At 54.8% G+C, this 15,789-nt stretch overlaps 1 protein-coding gene across 1 annotated transcript; it reads left to right on the top strand.

Annotated features, from left to right (window-relative positions):
- Positions 1-12,820: 12,820 nt before the first annotated feature.
- On the top strand, positions 12,821-14,481 carry Jund (JunD proto-oncogene, AP-1 transcription factor subunit). Its single transcript, XM_028786149.1, has one exon. The coding sequence runs from the start codon at positions 12,924-12,926 to the stop codon at positions 13,947-13,949; it is 1,026 nt and encodes a 341-aa protein (XP_028641982.1). The 5' UTR covers positions 12,821-12,923; the 3' UTR covers positions 13,950-14,481.
- The last annotated feature ends 1,308 nt before the right edge of the window (positions 14,482-15,789 follow it).

Below are 15,789 nucleotides of genomic sequence, written 5' to 3' on the forward strand. Positions count from 1 at the left end.
ACAGCAGGGTGGGTGGGTTGATCAAAGGTCAGGTCATTAGAGGCCACACCACCTCTGTCATCTTCCTGCTGTGACAGTGGAGGGTGCAGTCTGTGCACCCTTCCCACCTCCATAGCGACCCTGGTCCCCGGAGAGGCTGTGGGGTGGGTGCTGGGCAGGATGCTGAGTGTCGGCCGTGCAGAGGCGGGCAGCCGGGTACCAGATGCCACTACCTGCCTCTGTCTGTGAGTCAGCATCACCATGGCAACTGGCTCTGCCGGATGCTCCCTGGGCCCAGCATCGTCACTGCAGCCCAGCCTCCGTCATAGCTGCCTCCCTGGCAGGGGGCATGGATATTTTTAGCAGATTTCAGGCATCACTGGAGACAGGAAGTCTAACTTCTGAACAGTGTCCACCTCAGCACCTCAGTCTCCTGGAACAGGTGGCATGTCTCATGGGGTGGGCACTCCTGCAAACCAAGTGTAGCCAGGGCTGGGTGACCACATCACAGGACAGCACAGCTGGGGTTAATGAGCTCAATGCCCAGGCCTTTCCTGGGGAATGCACACTGATGGAGAAACTGAGGCAAGAAGAAAACCATGGGTGAATAACCAGTCTCATACCTGCTGCAGCGGCTGAGGACCCTGGAGGGTTGCTCCCCCTCATCCTCTCCATCCCCTCCTGGTCCCTCATTGAAATCTGTCCCGTTCCTCACATTCTGACCCAAGACCTTTGCTCAGAAATACCTTCCTTTGAACCTTCTGGAACTATCTATCTACCAATGTCATGAACCCTAGGAAGTTCCCTTCCTGAGCCCCTTTCTTTCTGCTCTGATATTTTGTTTGTTTTGTTTTGTTTTGTTTTGTAGCCCAGACCGGCCTTGGACTCACTCTGTAGACCAGGCTGGACTGGAACTCAGAGATCCACCTGGCTCTGCCACCCTGGTGCTGGGACTAAAGGCGTGCGCCACCAACTGCTGGATTCTGCTGTGATTTTTAGACTATTGGTGAGGCTACAGAGATGGCTCAGTGGTTAAGAGCACTGACTACTCTCCCAGAGGTCCTGAGTTCAATTCCCAGCAACCACATGGTGGCTCACAACCATCTGTAATGGGGTCTGACGCCCTTTTCTTGTGTGTCTGAGGACAGCTACAGGTGTACTTATATACATAAAAATAAATAAATCTTCAGACTATTAGTGTTACCACCCAATTCTAAGGGCCTGTTTTGTTTTGAGCTACTTCTGTTCCCAGGATGTGAGGCTGCTAGCTGGTCTTCTCAGGACCTGGCTAGACTGGCTTTCCCTTGACTTTCTCTTGCTCCCTGGAAGCTTCTGGTCACTCAGCCAGACGGGCCAAGGCCAGGGGAAGAGCTGCTGGAGGTCCCTGGACTCAGCCAGGCTAAAGGGACAGGTCAGGCTCACGGTGAGAAGAAACTCCCTGGGCAGAACTTTGCAGCAGCCTCCGGCAGGGCATGTCCAGCTTTAAAGACAACCTACAAGAATAGAAAGCCGCCCGTGCTGAGCATTTCGGGAAGGGGGCAGTCCCTGCACACCCACACACCCATCCATATATCTGTCCAAGATGGGGGGGGCTGGAGAGACGGCTTCGAATTTTGTTCGTTTTTTTCGAGACAGGGTTTCTCTGTGTAGCCCTGGCTATCCTGGAACTCACTCTGTAGGCCAGGCTGGCCACGAATTCAGAGATTCTTCTGCCTCTGCCTCCCAAGTGCTGGCATTAATGGCACCTTAGTGGTTTTGAGCATAGGGCACTTTTTTCACAGACATTCACTTCCTAGCACCCACACGTGGCTCAGCTGTTTGTAACTCCAGTTCCAGGGAGTCCGATGCCCTCTTCTACCCTCCATGGGCATCAGTCACACACACGGTGTACATGTGTATATAGGCCAATCACTCATTCATACACACACTAACATTAAAATAATTTAAATAAAAAAAAAAAAGGTCAGGGTCACAGATCACCCAGCTGAGATGGGTTCGGGTTTTAGCAAGACAAGCTAGACTTCTGTGCACAGTGTTCAGGGTGACTGGGAGCACATGAGGTAGCCCAGGGTCATGGCCAGAGGCTTCTCACTGGCTGAGAGTGGGCACAAAAGGAAGGTAAGAGAAGGAAGGGCCCACAAGACAGTGGCCATTGAGTTAGGACTACAGAGGAAGTTCAGGCCAGCCAGACACACACATCCGTCCTACCTGACTAGACTCCTCAGACCTGTCTCATTCAGTCTTTGCATGGTACTTGCTGCTTCTGGAAGACTCTAGACTCGGCCACTAATGGCGACACGGAGTCAGGGCTCACGCTATGACTAAGTGTGTGTGAGGGCTTCTCCTTGCAGCATGAGCCATTCTTCCATTAAGCTGCATGGGCCGTGCACCCCTGTGCTACTTCATCAGAGGGCGCTCTGAGACCCCGGGGCCCTGGGAACAGCCCTGTCTGGAGCTGTGCTGTGTGCACTGTCCTGCCTGCACGACACAGACTCCATCATTTTCAGCTAGAATCATATCTGATGCTAATCTGTTGTCCTGGTAGCCATGGCATTGTCTCGGTACACGTCACAGACCGCCCATTGCTGGCTGTAGGACGTGAAACAGCTTCTGTCTGTACTACAGTGTGTTGATGTCGGCAGCCAGAACCAGACTGGCTCCAACAGGACCGCTCACTGTTTGGTTTTGAGCTCTGTGTAAGTCTGGGACTCCCCAGGGTGCTCCTACGGCACCTACCTAAATGTGGGGGTCAAATGAGCCCCCTAGAGTTAAGGGCTCTCTCCTCTTTGGAGAGAGAGCCGTGAGGCATGTTGGGGCATCCGGATGCCATAGTGAAAGGGACAAAGTGGACGATTGCATAAGTCTCACTACAGTCACCAGCAAGGTCTCAAGCAGGAGCCTCAGGCTGCTCACATGACCACTGGTATGGAGGCTTGGCCACTCCCGTGCAGGATATTTTGGGGGTACAGAAAAATAGGAGACACTGAGCCTTTCTGCCAGAAATTCCCTTATTCCTGTCAAGACAGGACTCATACCCAAAGACCCCTAGCTCTAAGGTGCCTTTTGGATCCCCGGGGCATCCCACAAATTGTTCCCCCTCTTTAGTGAAACTTCCAGTGTAGATAAAGCACTCATCATCCTGGCCTTGAGAGGCAGGCCTGGTAAGCCAGGCTGCCTGGAAATATGGCCCTCAATTGATGCAGTCATCGCTGTGGCCAGCAGAGGGGTGGTGGGGGTCAGGCCCACACAGGTCCTCACACAGGGTGCCTGGTATTTAATCATCCTGCTGTTAGTCATTACTGTCCCCTGTCCCACAATCTGTCAGCCTGTGTCACTGAAAGGCCAGTGATGGCAAATGCCCACAGGCAAAGTGGCCAGCCTTCGGTAATCAAGTGGCATGGACTAGACAGTGCCATGACCCCAACCAACACTTGGGTCAGGACCACAACTGTAACACCAGGACTACAGTCATGTCTGCATGGGAAGCAGGCTTGGACATGTTCCAGGCTGGCCATCGCTGGTCTGGCATCGGCCCACAGCCTGTTTTCCCTCTGGACCAAATGGACCCTGTCCTTGGGATAGGTGGAAAGCAAGACACTTGACACTTTCTTGGCAGATTTGTCTCCTTCCCTTTGCTTGCAGCCGGCCTCCCATCGGCCCTGGCATTAGGCTCCTACTATTGGGTCCAACCCAGGGCAGCCAGGGGCACTGCCCTCGGCCCGCATCCTGTCTCTCGGGGACAATCAGCTGTCCTTAGCAGCCGCTCCCTGAGGCTGGAGAGCTTCATTCTTCTCAGAGGGTAGTGAGGGCTGCGAGCCTTGATTTTGACTTTCTAGAGCCAGGTAGCTTGTCCATAGGTGTCACAAGAGGCCACGAGAGCCACAGGACAGAGGGATGCACAGTCTATTTGGGAAGGACTTCCTGGCTGCCTAAAGGGCACCTTAGACGTGGTAAGAAGGGGACACAAGCCTGGTCACCCAGGACTTGTCTCTGAGGGGGAACTCATCCCAGAATGCTCTGCCCTGGTACAGACCATGATGCTATTACCTGGCAGGGGCCTGGTGTTGTCTGCTACAGAGCTTCCCACAGTGTGGCCACATCCTCCTCAAGGGCTTGTCCCTACCTCCCTTAGCATTTGATGAGGCTGTGTAAACTCCATTCTCAGAACTGTCCACCCGAAGAGGGCCCCTCTCAGCCGGGTGAGCCTCACCATGGATCCTTGGTCAAACTGGGACCTTCCCACCACCCTTCTTTACCACACTCATACATAGCCCCCCCCCCCCCCCAGTGCCACACAGCCTCAGTCCCTCCTGTGAGAAGAGAGAGGTATGAGAGGTGACCAGGCTTCCCACAGCCAGCTGGTTCTTCTCAGTCACCCATGGCTGATTCCCGGGCCTCCCTGGGATCCTGGCCTCAATCATCAGAGCTAGTCCCCTACAGATCAACCAGTCTGATGGTGCCAGGGAAGAAAGGTGACCTCTCCTACCTTCCGAGGGCTCAGACCCCAGTGACATGGGGGTGATCTCACTGTCTCTGTTTCCCAGATTCAAGGAGCAGAGAAACAGTGCAGGATTGTGAGAACAGAGACACCGAGACACACGGCTCACTCACCTCCGAAGGGATGGCGCCTTACCTGTCAAGTTTCCCAATGTGTTAGTCCCAGTGTCTCCCCTTTGTGTTGACACCCCGCCCCGTGCTCTGTGCTGCAGAGATGTGACAATCAAACGGGGCACACAGATGCTGACTGTACCATGGTCACAGGGCCCTTGTCATGGTGCCAGGGACGCACACTGCTCTCTCCAGCTGTAAGGCTGGGTTTCCGCTTTACTGTCAGCCCTCCTCTCCCCCCTTCTACCCAGATCTCACCGCAGGCGCAGGTGGGCACATTTGGAAACAGGGAGCCTAGATCCTTCTCGGCTTTTCTGGCATCTCAAAGCCTGGGCTAGAGCACACGATTCCCAGGCTGGACCGATTGCCTGCTCGACCACCTGCGTGTCTCTCACCAGCCAAGTTGCACATTTGTTCTGCTTCTTGCCTTCAGTCCTAGAAGTTCCATCTGTATACAGCCCAAGCTCAGTCCTGAGGGGAATTTCTCTTTGGTCCCAAGAGATCTTTGATATTCTATGAATTCCAAACAATGGAGTTCAATTTTCTTTAAAGACTTAATTTAAAAATTAAACTGAAGACTGGGTATAGTAGTGTATGCCTTTAGTCCCAGCATTTGGGAGACAGCGGCAGGATGGTCTCTATGAGTGTGAAGCCAGCCTGGTCTACATAAAGATAACCAGGTCGACTGGGGCTACATATACTGCCTCAAAAATAAATAAATAAATAAATAAATAAATAAATAAATAAATAAATAATGCAGGGACGGGTCAGTCTTCACACTCATGGTCGCCTGGTATTTCCAGGCCAGAGCATCCCTGAGCCTCCTCCCCACCCTCAGTTTCTGTCAATTCAACCCTATAGGTTAATTTTCTAGTTTTGTTAAGCTTGGCACAGGCTAGATGAGACACGCCATGGCCAGCTCTGGAGGCCCTGAGCACTGGGTCCTGTGATAGACACTGTCCAGGTGTTTCAAGAGTTCTCAGGTCAGGTCTCTGAGTACTGCCGTTTTATTAACTGCTGGGTCTCCTCTGACCGCAATGTGGGTCCCTGTAAAGAAGCAGAAGCTCCAAGCTTTCTAAAGTCAGGAGGAAGAGGTCCCTCTCAAGCTCCGCCCCATCCACAGCCCCCCCTAAGCTGGTACATGTGTTGGACAGCAGCCTTGTTTTGTTGGGGAGCCTGTGTGTGAAATTCTCGATGGAGCTTTCCCCACATTCTGTTTGGAGTTCAGTGAGGGCTACTGAATCTGGAGGACAGGTTGGGTGAGTTTCACAGAGGGACTGTCCCCATAGAAGAAGAAGACAATAGGAGGGGTCTAAGATCCGAGGTGAGGACCAGCCAGCCGCCAGGATCATTTATGGTCTTGACATCTGCTTCTGTTTTTGAGGTTTCTTTTAAGCTATCTTGTTCTTTCATTATTTTTTGTTTATTTTATTTTTCCAAAACAGGGTTTCTCCTGGAACTCTCTATGTAGACCAGGCTGGCCTTGAACTCAGAGATGCCCTTGTCTCTGCCTCCTGAATGCTGAAAGGCATGCACCACCATGCCCGGCTTCTTTTAAGTTTTATTACTTTTAATCATGTGTGTATGTGTGTGAGTGTGTATATGCACATGCATGCAGTGCCTGTAGAGGCCAGAGACCTTGAATCCCCTGAGGTTGTGACCCATGTGGGTGCTGTGAACAGAACTTGGATCCCCAGTGAGAGCAGCAGGTGCTTTTACAGGCTGAGCCACCTCTCAAGCCTGGCGTGTTCAGTGTTTTCTAGCAATAGGAAGACAGGAAGTACAACTCACCCTGCTGGTCCTGAAAGCTACAAGGAAAGCAATCAGAGGAGGTACCTCTGGTCCTCTCCACGCAGGCGCCAGGGAAGCCCGGCCACACTTACCAGGCTGTGCACACTGGCCCTGATCTGTCGGAGTCCTCAGCAGGCGAGACAGACAGGGCCGCCTCGAACCTCGAATTCCGGAAGGGCTGGGAGGGGGGACCTGGACCCTGAGGCCAGGGCACAAGCCGCTCAAGGTCCCAGAAGCAGCCCCATGATTTCAAGGGATTGGCTGCTTTGAGGAAAGGCGGGAAAGAAGGACAAAGAACGGGGTGCAAGGAGGAGGGATCAGCAGAAGGGAGGAGGGGTAGAGGAGGGGAAAAGGTCTGGAGCTGGGAGGAGGAGGGGCTGACTGCCTGCGGGGTCAGGAGTTCAGATTCGGGACCCTTAAGGATCTGGGTCACCCTGGCACACGCGGGTCGAATTGACTGGACGGACCAGGGTCCTAGCACCACTCGCGTCCCCTTGCAGCTCTTCTCCCCCCCCACCCCGTTTTTCCGCCCATCCCCAGCGCTGGGTTCAATTAGCAGCATACTGGGGTGGGGGCGATGTGGTTGCTGTGGAGGCAAGAGGCTGCCACTTATTGTAGCCTGGCCCTCTTCCCCCATTTTCCCAGCTGCGCTGTGCACCCGCCCACCCCTGGGCAACTGTGCAGCAAGGGAAACTGAGGAACAGGCCACACATCTGGGGAGTATCTGGGTAAGAGCATATCGACACTCTGAACACACCAAAAATTCCCCCAAATAAACCCTAAGTTGGTTCTTAGCAGCCATAACTCTGGACTGGGACCCTGTGGAGGTGACAGGATGGGGCCCTGTGCCTCAGTTTCTCCCGGGCTACACTTCAACCCTGCCAACATCCTCCCCTCTAGCAAAGTTAACTAGCAGCCTCCTGGCCACCTGTTCTGCCCTGATGCTGGCACATTGGTTCATAAATTCCTGGGGTCCCCATTTTGCTCAGTCCTAAGCCTTCCTCTCTCTCTCTCTCTCTCTCTCTCTCTCTCTCTCTCTCTCTCTCTCACACACACACACACACACACACATACACACACACACACACATTTTTGTTTTGTTTTTATGAGACAGGGTTTTTCTGCGTAGCCATGGCTGTCCTGGGACTCACTCTGTAGACCAGCCTGGCTCAGTCATGGCTCCAAAGTCATAGTCACTCTGTAGACCAGGATGGCCTCCAACTCAGAGATGCCCCTGCCTCTGCCTCCAGACTGCTGAGATGCAGGCATGTGCCACCACTGCCAGGCTGGCATATCTTTTTTGAGACAGAGTTTCAGTTTCCAGTCCAATCTGGCCTTGGCTGTGGTCATCCTCCTGGCCTCAGCCTCCAGAGGTCTGGGCTGAAAGGTTGAAAGGCCTCAGGTTTCTCCATCCCTCCCGCAGCCCTCCCTCCGAGTTTACTCCCCAGCCATAGCATAGGTCTGTCCTGGCAGGGGGTGTGGTCTTCTCCGAGGGACCCCATAGCTGGGTTCTACAAATACCTGCCTCCCAGATCTTCAAAAACAGGAAGTCTGTGTGTACAGATGCCTCAGTTTCCCCCACTTACTGCCCCCTCTGGAAAATCTTTCAATGCTATTCATTCAGATAGCACAGGAAGTCTGTCAGTGGCCTGCCCGGCTGTGGGTGGGGACAGCCCTGAGGCCTGCAGACGAAGGCTGAACTTCCTTTTCTCCAGTGGGGTCCTTGGCCACAGACCCTGTAACCCGGAAGTGGGTCAGCGCTTCCACTGGGGCTTATGTCCGACAGAGGCAACCCCTTCCTTACAGGGAGTCCAACATCATCCCGGAGGCTGGGACTCAGTAATTGAATGTATACTGTATGTTGGGTCCCGTACACCTGACAGGAGGGGGAAAGGGCACCTAGCTATGTGTGACTCAGGGTTTCACTATCTTCAATACCACCCCATGTGAGGTCTCAGCACCCTATGTCTGGTATCAGTTCATGGTGTTTCTAGTCCCATTTATGGCAAGAGAAAGCGGCCTTCCATTCTATTAATCCATAGAGGACCTTGAAGGAAAACCAGGAAAGGGATGTGCTTTTAAAAGTGAGAGCTTGCCCAACAGTGTGGTGCATACCTTTAATCCCAGCACTCAGGAGGCAGAGGCAGGTGGATTTCTGAGTTCGAGGCCAGCCTGGTTTACAGAGCGAGTCTACAACAGAGAAAGCTTGTCTTAAAAAAAACAAAAAACATAAAACAAAAATCCTTACTATAGAACATTAGCTTATGATAAAAACACTTCATTTATTCATTTTTTTATTCTTATTTGTTTTGTCTTCTGAGACAGGGACTCATGTAGTCCAGGCTACCCTCAAACTATCTAGCTGAGGCTTCTCTGGACTCCTACTGACAGGTGTGCCCCGTACTTGGTACTTGGCTTAGGAAGTGCTTCAGGAAGACTGCTGCTTCCTTCTGGCTGGTGAGATGGCAGCAAGACTGAGTTCAGTCCCCAGGCCTAACGTGATAGAAGGCAGAACCAACAGGCTGCCACAGGTTGTCTTCTGACCCCCAGGAGTGGGCTGTGATTTGTGCACAAACACACACCACATGAGGGATAAATGTCATGTTTAAGAACCTGTCTTTTGTGAAAGAGCCTAGATCAAACATGGTTTAGCCCTCCAGTCCCCTAGTGTATGCTCTGTAAAGCCTTGTGAGAGGTTAGGATGGGCCAAGCAACAAAATAAAACACGGACAGTCGGCCTAGTCAGGGTTGGGCACACAGCAGGTGCATTTTAATGCACACTTGAGGTGGGTAGATTGGTATGGGAAGGTTTTCTCCCGGAGAGAGCCCTTCATGGTAACTCTTGACTGTCAACTAGTCACCAACAAACATCCCAGAGACACTGGGCCGGTGTGCTTCATTTCCTCATTTTAAAGAGGTTTTATGAGGCTGGAGGGAGCTGGCAGCCACCCAGAAAACAGGACATGGGGCCTGTCGGAGAAGCTGCGCAAACACCTGCGGTCGCAGCCCGGCGCCGGCGGAAGCAGAGCGGGAGGGGCGGGAGGCCGGGTCTTCCCGGTAACCCGACCCTCAGGAATGCGACCGCCCCATAGGCCCTGCCACCTGGGGATGGTGCCCACAAGCTCTGCCCTCACACTCCAGGGACAGTCCCCTCTCTTCCTCAGCCCCTCCCAGGGGCCCCTTCCGGTCTTCCCGGCGGCTTATAATCTGATCATCGGTTTCTGCCTGATCAAGGAAAGACTGAAAACGCAAACTAGAAAAGTTAAATTTGTCTTCGCACTGTGGAAGGGTCCCTGAGAGCCTGGGGATTCGAACCCAGGCCCACGAGATTTCAGGTTCAATGTGGAGGGCTCGCAGTCTCCAGGCTGCGCCATGGCGCCCTGTACAAGTCACATCCCCAGACACTGCCCAGGGAAGACAGAAGCGAAAGCAGAATCCTGAGTGGGCGCTGTTTCTGCCACTGACAGGACACACTGCACCGCCTCCAGTCCAACCTAGCGCCCCGAGACTTTTTTATTCCCTCCATTGTTTATTGCAGTGGTTTTGAAGGTTGAGTAGGAGCTTTTCCCAGAGGCTGGGGCACCCCAAAACCAGCAGGATAAATTTCTCCAAATAATAACAAAAGTAGACAATGATTCATAGGGTGTCAAGAGGGCTCTGCGGGTAAAGGCGCTTGCTGCCAAGCTGAGAACCCACATATAATGGGACAGAACAGACTGTGGTCCTTCACGAGTTCTTTCCCTACAGAAATGCAATTTAAAAAATCAGTCCAAACAGGTTGCTCACGCCTTTAATCTCAGCATTCGGGAGCCAGAGGCACGAGGATCTTTGAGTTTGAGGCTAGCCTGGCCTACAGAGTGAGTTCCAGGACAGCAAGGGCTATACAGAGAAACCCTGTCTCAAAAAACAACCAGAAAAATATTCAGGTCTTACTATTTCTTTACATTCTCCATGCCACTACAAAATGCTCTCCGTGCCTGATAGGGAAACTGAGTCTCAACAGAGGTAAAACTCAATTTGTATATATGCCTGCTTAGAGAAAGATCCCCAGCCAGCTCAAACAAACCACCGCCTCCAGAGCGCCAGACCATCCCCCCACCCGCCAAGGCCAAGACCCAAGGTCAGGGCGGAGCCTCGAGCGCTCCGCCAGCTCGCCCGCTCCTTACGGCCCCGGGGAGAGGCGGGCCTGGCGCCCGGGGCTGGCTGGCAGTGGGCCAGCACTAGCTGGCTCCGTCCTCTCGGGGGCCCAGGCTGGGATCTGGCCCGCGAAGCGCAAACCCCACGTGTGTAGTGAGAGAAGAGTCCACCCTATCTTTCCGGATGGTCCCTTGCCTACAAAGGGACTAAAACCTGGGTGTGGGGCTCCCTGAGGCTACAACTGCCCAAGGCTCAGCGTGTGAATAGGACCCTCAGAAGCCTCAATGGCCTGGGCAAAGGCCCTGAGGTGCAAGGGAGCTCCAATGGGGGACAGGTCAGGCAGGGGTTATGGAGGAAGGATGAGAGTCCTCTCTAGTCCTCTAAGGGGTTGTTGAGTGTGCTGGGACCTGTTTCTCCCACCGCCTCTCCCGCCTTTCTCAGCAATCAGGAAACTCTGCATCAGGCCTGGTGGCATAATGTACTAATTAAGAGGGTAATTACCAGCCTGGATTCTTATTTGCAGCCTCCACTCTGGGACCACTTCAGGCCCTAGCAGAGTCAAGAGTAAGAATGTGTACTGCCATGGCTGCCCAGAAGCCTGGCACCCTAGTTCTGTCCTTGGGGGGACAGGTGTGTGGAAGGCAGAAGGATTACTTCTGAAGTCTAGCCTGAGCTATAGAAAAATCCTGTCTCAAAACAACAAAGGCAAAAACAAAACAAAAAACTCACAAGCTCACCCCGAACTTCCATGCATCACCAGGAGTCCCAGATCAACCTGGATTACACCTTCTGCATGAGGACCTTTAACCCCAGCACCTAGCAGGGCTTTATCTGTAAATTCCCAGCCAGCCCCAGTTGTAAAGTGAGATTCTTGCTCAAAATACAAAATAAAACTCAACAAACCGAAGACTCAAATCTCATGCTAAGATGAGGTGTCTTTCAAGCTGAGGCAGTGGAATTGCCCCAAGTTCTTAGTCAGCTAGGATCCAGGGTGTCCTAACAATTGAAATCAAATACAGATCCTTTGAAGCAAAGCACGATGGCATATATCAGTCACCCAGGAGCCTGAGGTGGGATTGTGGGAATTCAGGTCAGTCTGGGCTACAGACTGTTTCAAAAACGTCCCAATCCAGGGCCATGGGGTTGGCTCAGAGAGTAAAGGTGCCTGCACACCCAAGCCGGACAGCTCGAGTGCCACACCATGGAGAACCAGCTCCCAGCTCTCCCCTGGCCCTTCCCAGACACACGCACGCACACACAGACATACACACATACACACACACACACATTCATGAACACAGATATACCTACACAGACATAAACACACAGATACACACACACACACAACCACAAAGACAAACACACTAACATGTAAACTAAAAACCGGGATCTGTAGGCCGACGTTAAGTGGCTCAGGCCTGTTATCGCCACACTTGGGAAGATCAAACAGACTGAACAGACTGAAGTTAAGTTTATGATTAGTAGAAGCTAGAGGATGAGACCCTGTCTTAAAATAACCCAAAACAAAAATTAAAAAAAAATTTTTTTCAGAGAGATCAAGAAAAAAACCCAGAACTGGCGGCTGCCCTTGCTGCGGTTGGCCTCCACATATCCCATCCTCAGTTTCCCCATGGAAAAGGCAAGAGGTCAACTTTTAGGCGTCTGACTCCACCCTGTGAAACTGACAGGGCGCTAAGTAGTTCTGGGGACTCTCCAAGGGACCCTCCTCTGCCTCCCCCTTCCTGACCGCACCTGCCAGCTCCCACCCAGAGGAACCCTGGTTGGCGCCCAGCCCCCGAGGGGCGTGTCTTTGGTGGGTGTGATGCAGGGCGTGGCTTCGCCGAGGGCCTGGGTTTATGAGGCCCGGCCCATCACGCCACAGAAGTGCCAAGGACGAGGGAGAGATAACACGCAGATGAGATCCAGTCTGAGAGAAACAGAAGTAAGATATAAAGAGAAGTAAAGATGGGAGGAAGAGAGAGGGATGAGAGGCAAGAAACAGCAGCGGGGGAACAGAGACTGCCCGGCAATCCAAGCTGGGCGTGGTGACCCGGCCAAACCGCGTTCAGCCCCACCCCCATGACGTCAACCCACAATGCAGCGCGTTGTTGTGCCATGTAGCGAGCGTCGCTCTTGGCAACAGCGGTCGCAGCAGCCACCGGGCGAGGGCGTCCCGGTCCCGCCCCCTTATGCAAATCAACGACGTCACCTCGCGCCAATGGCGAGCGGGGGCGGTGAGCTCATCCTGGGGGCCGAGGCTATAAGAGTGCGCGCGGGCGGCGCGGGGCAGAGCGGCCGGCGTCGGAGCCGGTCTTTACGGGCTGCGGACTGGGGGGCATACGGGGCCCCCCGGGGAGGCCGCGGCCACTCCCCCCGCCCCGGGGCCGAGCGCGGCGGGGGAGGCGGGGATGGAAACGCCCTTCTATGGCGAGGAGGCGCTGAGCGGCCTGGCTGCGGGTGCGTCGAGTGTCGCTGGTGCTGCTGGGGCCCCCGGCGGTGGTGGCTTCGCGCCCCCGGGCCGCGCTTTCCCCGGGGCGCCCCCGACGAGCAGCATGCTGAAGAAAGACGCGCTGACGCTCAGCCTGGCAGAGCAGGGAGCGGCGGGATTGAAACCAGGGTCGGCCTCTGCACCTTCTACGCTGCGCCCCGACGGCGCCCCCGACGGGCTGCTGGCTTCGCCGGATCTTGGGCTGCTCAAACTCGCGTCGCCGGAGCTGGAGAGGCTGATCATCCAGTCCAACGGGCTGGTGACCACTACCCCGACCAGTACGCAGTTCCTCTACCCGAAGGTGGCGGCCAGCGAGGAGCAGGAGTTCGCCGAGGGCTTCGTCAAGGCGCTGGAGGACCTGCACAAGCAGAGCCAGCTGGGTGCGGCCACCGCGGCCACTTCAGGGGCTCCCGCGCCCCCCGCGCCCGCGGACCTGGCGGCCACTCCCGGGGCCACCGAGACCCCGGTCTACGCCAACCTGAGCAGTTTCGCGGGGGGCGCCGGGCCCCCTGGGGGCGCGGCCACCGTGGCCTTCGCCGCGGAGCCAGTGCCCTTCCCGCCGCCCCCGGGCGCGCTGGGGCCGCCGCCACCTCCGCATCCACCGCGCCTGGCCGCGCTCAAGGACGAGCCGCAGACCGTGCCGGACGTGCCGAGCTTCGGCGACAGCCCTCCGCTGTCGCCCATCGACATGGACACGCAGGAACGCATCAAGGCGGAGCGCAAGAGGCTGCGCAACCGCATCGCCGCCTCCAAATGCCGCAAGCGCAAGCTGGAGCGTATCTCGCGCCTGGAGGAGAAAGTCAAGACCCTCAAAAGCCAGAACACCGAGCTGGCGTCCACCGCCAGCCTGCTGCGCGAGCAGGTGGCGCAGCTCAAACAGAAAGTCCTCAGCCACGTCAACAGCGGCTGCCAGCTGCTGCCCCAGCACCAGGTCCCCGCGTACTGAGCCTGAGCGCGGGGCGCATGCGCGGACTAGCTGCGGTGGGGGGGCGCCCTGGACTCTTCCGAGACTCGGTGCCCCCGGACTCGACAAGCCGGACCCCCCTTTACTCTGGATGGGGACCCCGAGCGCACGATCCCCGCCCTCGCGCCGCCTCTGTACCCCTAGTCCTGCGCGTGGCTGCCCCTTTGTACCTCCGAGTAGGGGCTCTAAGGGGCGCGCAGCCTCACGCTCTGCCTTTCCTTTTTTTTTTTCCTTTTGGAAGAGAGAACGGGAGTGTCCGATTCCGCCCTATTTATGTTTCTACTCGGGAACAAACGTTGGTTGCGTGTTGCGTGTGTGTTTCCTTGTGTTGGTTTTTTAAAGAAACGGGAAGAAGAAAAAAAAAACTCCTCCCTTCCCCCCCCCCCCCGCTTTCTCTCCTCCCGACACCATCCCCTCTCTTTTGTTTGGTTTTGTTTTGCTATGAGTCCACATTCCTGTTCCGTAATCCTTGGTTCGCCGGTTTTGTGTTTTCAGTAAAGTCTTCGTTACGCCAGTTTGGCTGTCCGCCTCCTTCTTCCCCCGCCGGGGCTGAGGGTGGGCGGGGCTGGCCCGCTCCCATCCCCCTCCCTCCTCTAACCTCTTTCCTCCACCATCCCTCCCCCCCTCAGCGAGGCGGGAGCGCGGCGTGGGCGCGGGCCGTGCCTGCACATCTGCTGCACAGCGAGCGCCACCTAGGTGCAGGCTGTCGGCCCAGGTCCAGGTGGCACCGGAACTCAAGGCTCCTGGACTAACCTATGCAACTTAGCTGGTATATCCTTTGGGAAGAAGGAAGTGCTCACAAGCTTACGTAACCTTTGGGGCCTTGGTTCTCGGGGATTCATCCATACAGAGTAGAGCTGGGCTTGCAGTCTGTGCTCAGTAGATTTTATTCGCCTTTGTTGGTTTCAAGCAGCGCCTCAGAACCAGAGCCTTCTCAAGTCTATGGAGTGGGAGTCTTGAATCATGTAGGTGCATCTAAATATCCCCCGACACGCCCCCTTCCAGCACCAGCTCTCCTATTTTGAGGAAACAGTGTTCAGTGAAGTAAAGCAATTGTCTTGAGTCACACAGCATATTTATTTATTTGCTTGTTTGTATTTATATATTTTTGAGACACGGAGTCCTGACTGTTCTGGAACTTGCTATGTAGACCAGGCTGGCCTAGAACTCATAGAGATCCCCCTGCCTCTGCCTCCTGAGTGCTGGGGTTAAAGGCGTGTGCCATCACGCCTGCCTGCTGCATCTCTATCTGTGTCTAGGGCTTAGAGCAGGTTAGTCAAGGTGGTCCAGCTCAGCCCCAGTGGGAACATTTGACCCTAGGTCTCTACCCACTCCATGTTATATACAGTTTCTGGTCAACCCTGGCCCCTGCTGTTGAGACCCTGGGTCTTGGGGTTCTGACTCCGCTCAGGGTGTCACCATGGGTGATAAGGTCACATGGTAAGTCCCAGTGGTCCCTAGACAGCCCCGTAAGCCGCTGGACACCTGCCTGCCCACCCGCCTGCCCACCCTGAATGGAACTGTTTTGTGAGTCCAGCTTGGTGGTTCTGGCATCGTCCCAACATTGGGGAGGCTGAGGCAGGAGGCTCCTCAGTCCTGGACCAGCCTGGGCTAGTAAGACAAAGGCTGGTAGTGAGAAGGCTTGAACACAGGTCTCCTGGGTGCGGGGTTGACAATCTAGTTACACAGTATGAGGGTGGAGCCCAGGGCTGAGTCGTCCTGGGCAGGCATTTTCCTGAACCCCAGGCACTTGGGTACCATGGAGCTTTGCAACAGCTGTAAAAGCTTCACTCTTCCTCTGTGGGTCTCTACCTTGTGGGCT

The sequence above is a fragment of the Grammomys surdaster genome, unplaced genomic scaffold, assembly GCF_004785775.1.
Source record: "Grammomys surdaster isolate TR1022 unplaced genomic scaffold, NIH_TR_1.0 125429, whole genome shotgun sequence".
NCBI lineage: Eukaryota > Metazoa > Chordata > Mammalia > Rodentia > Muridae > Grammomys > Grammomys surdaster.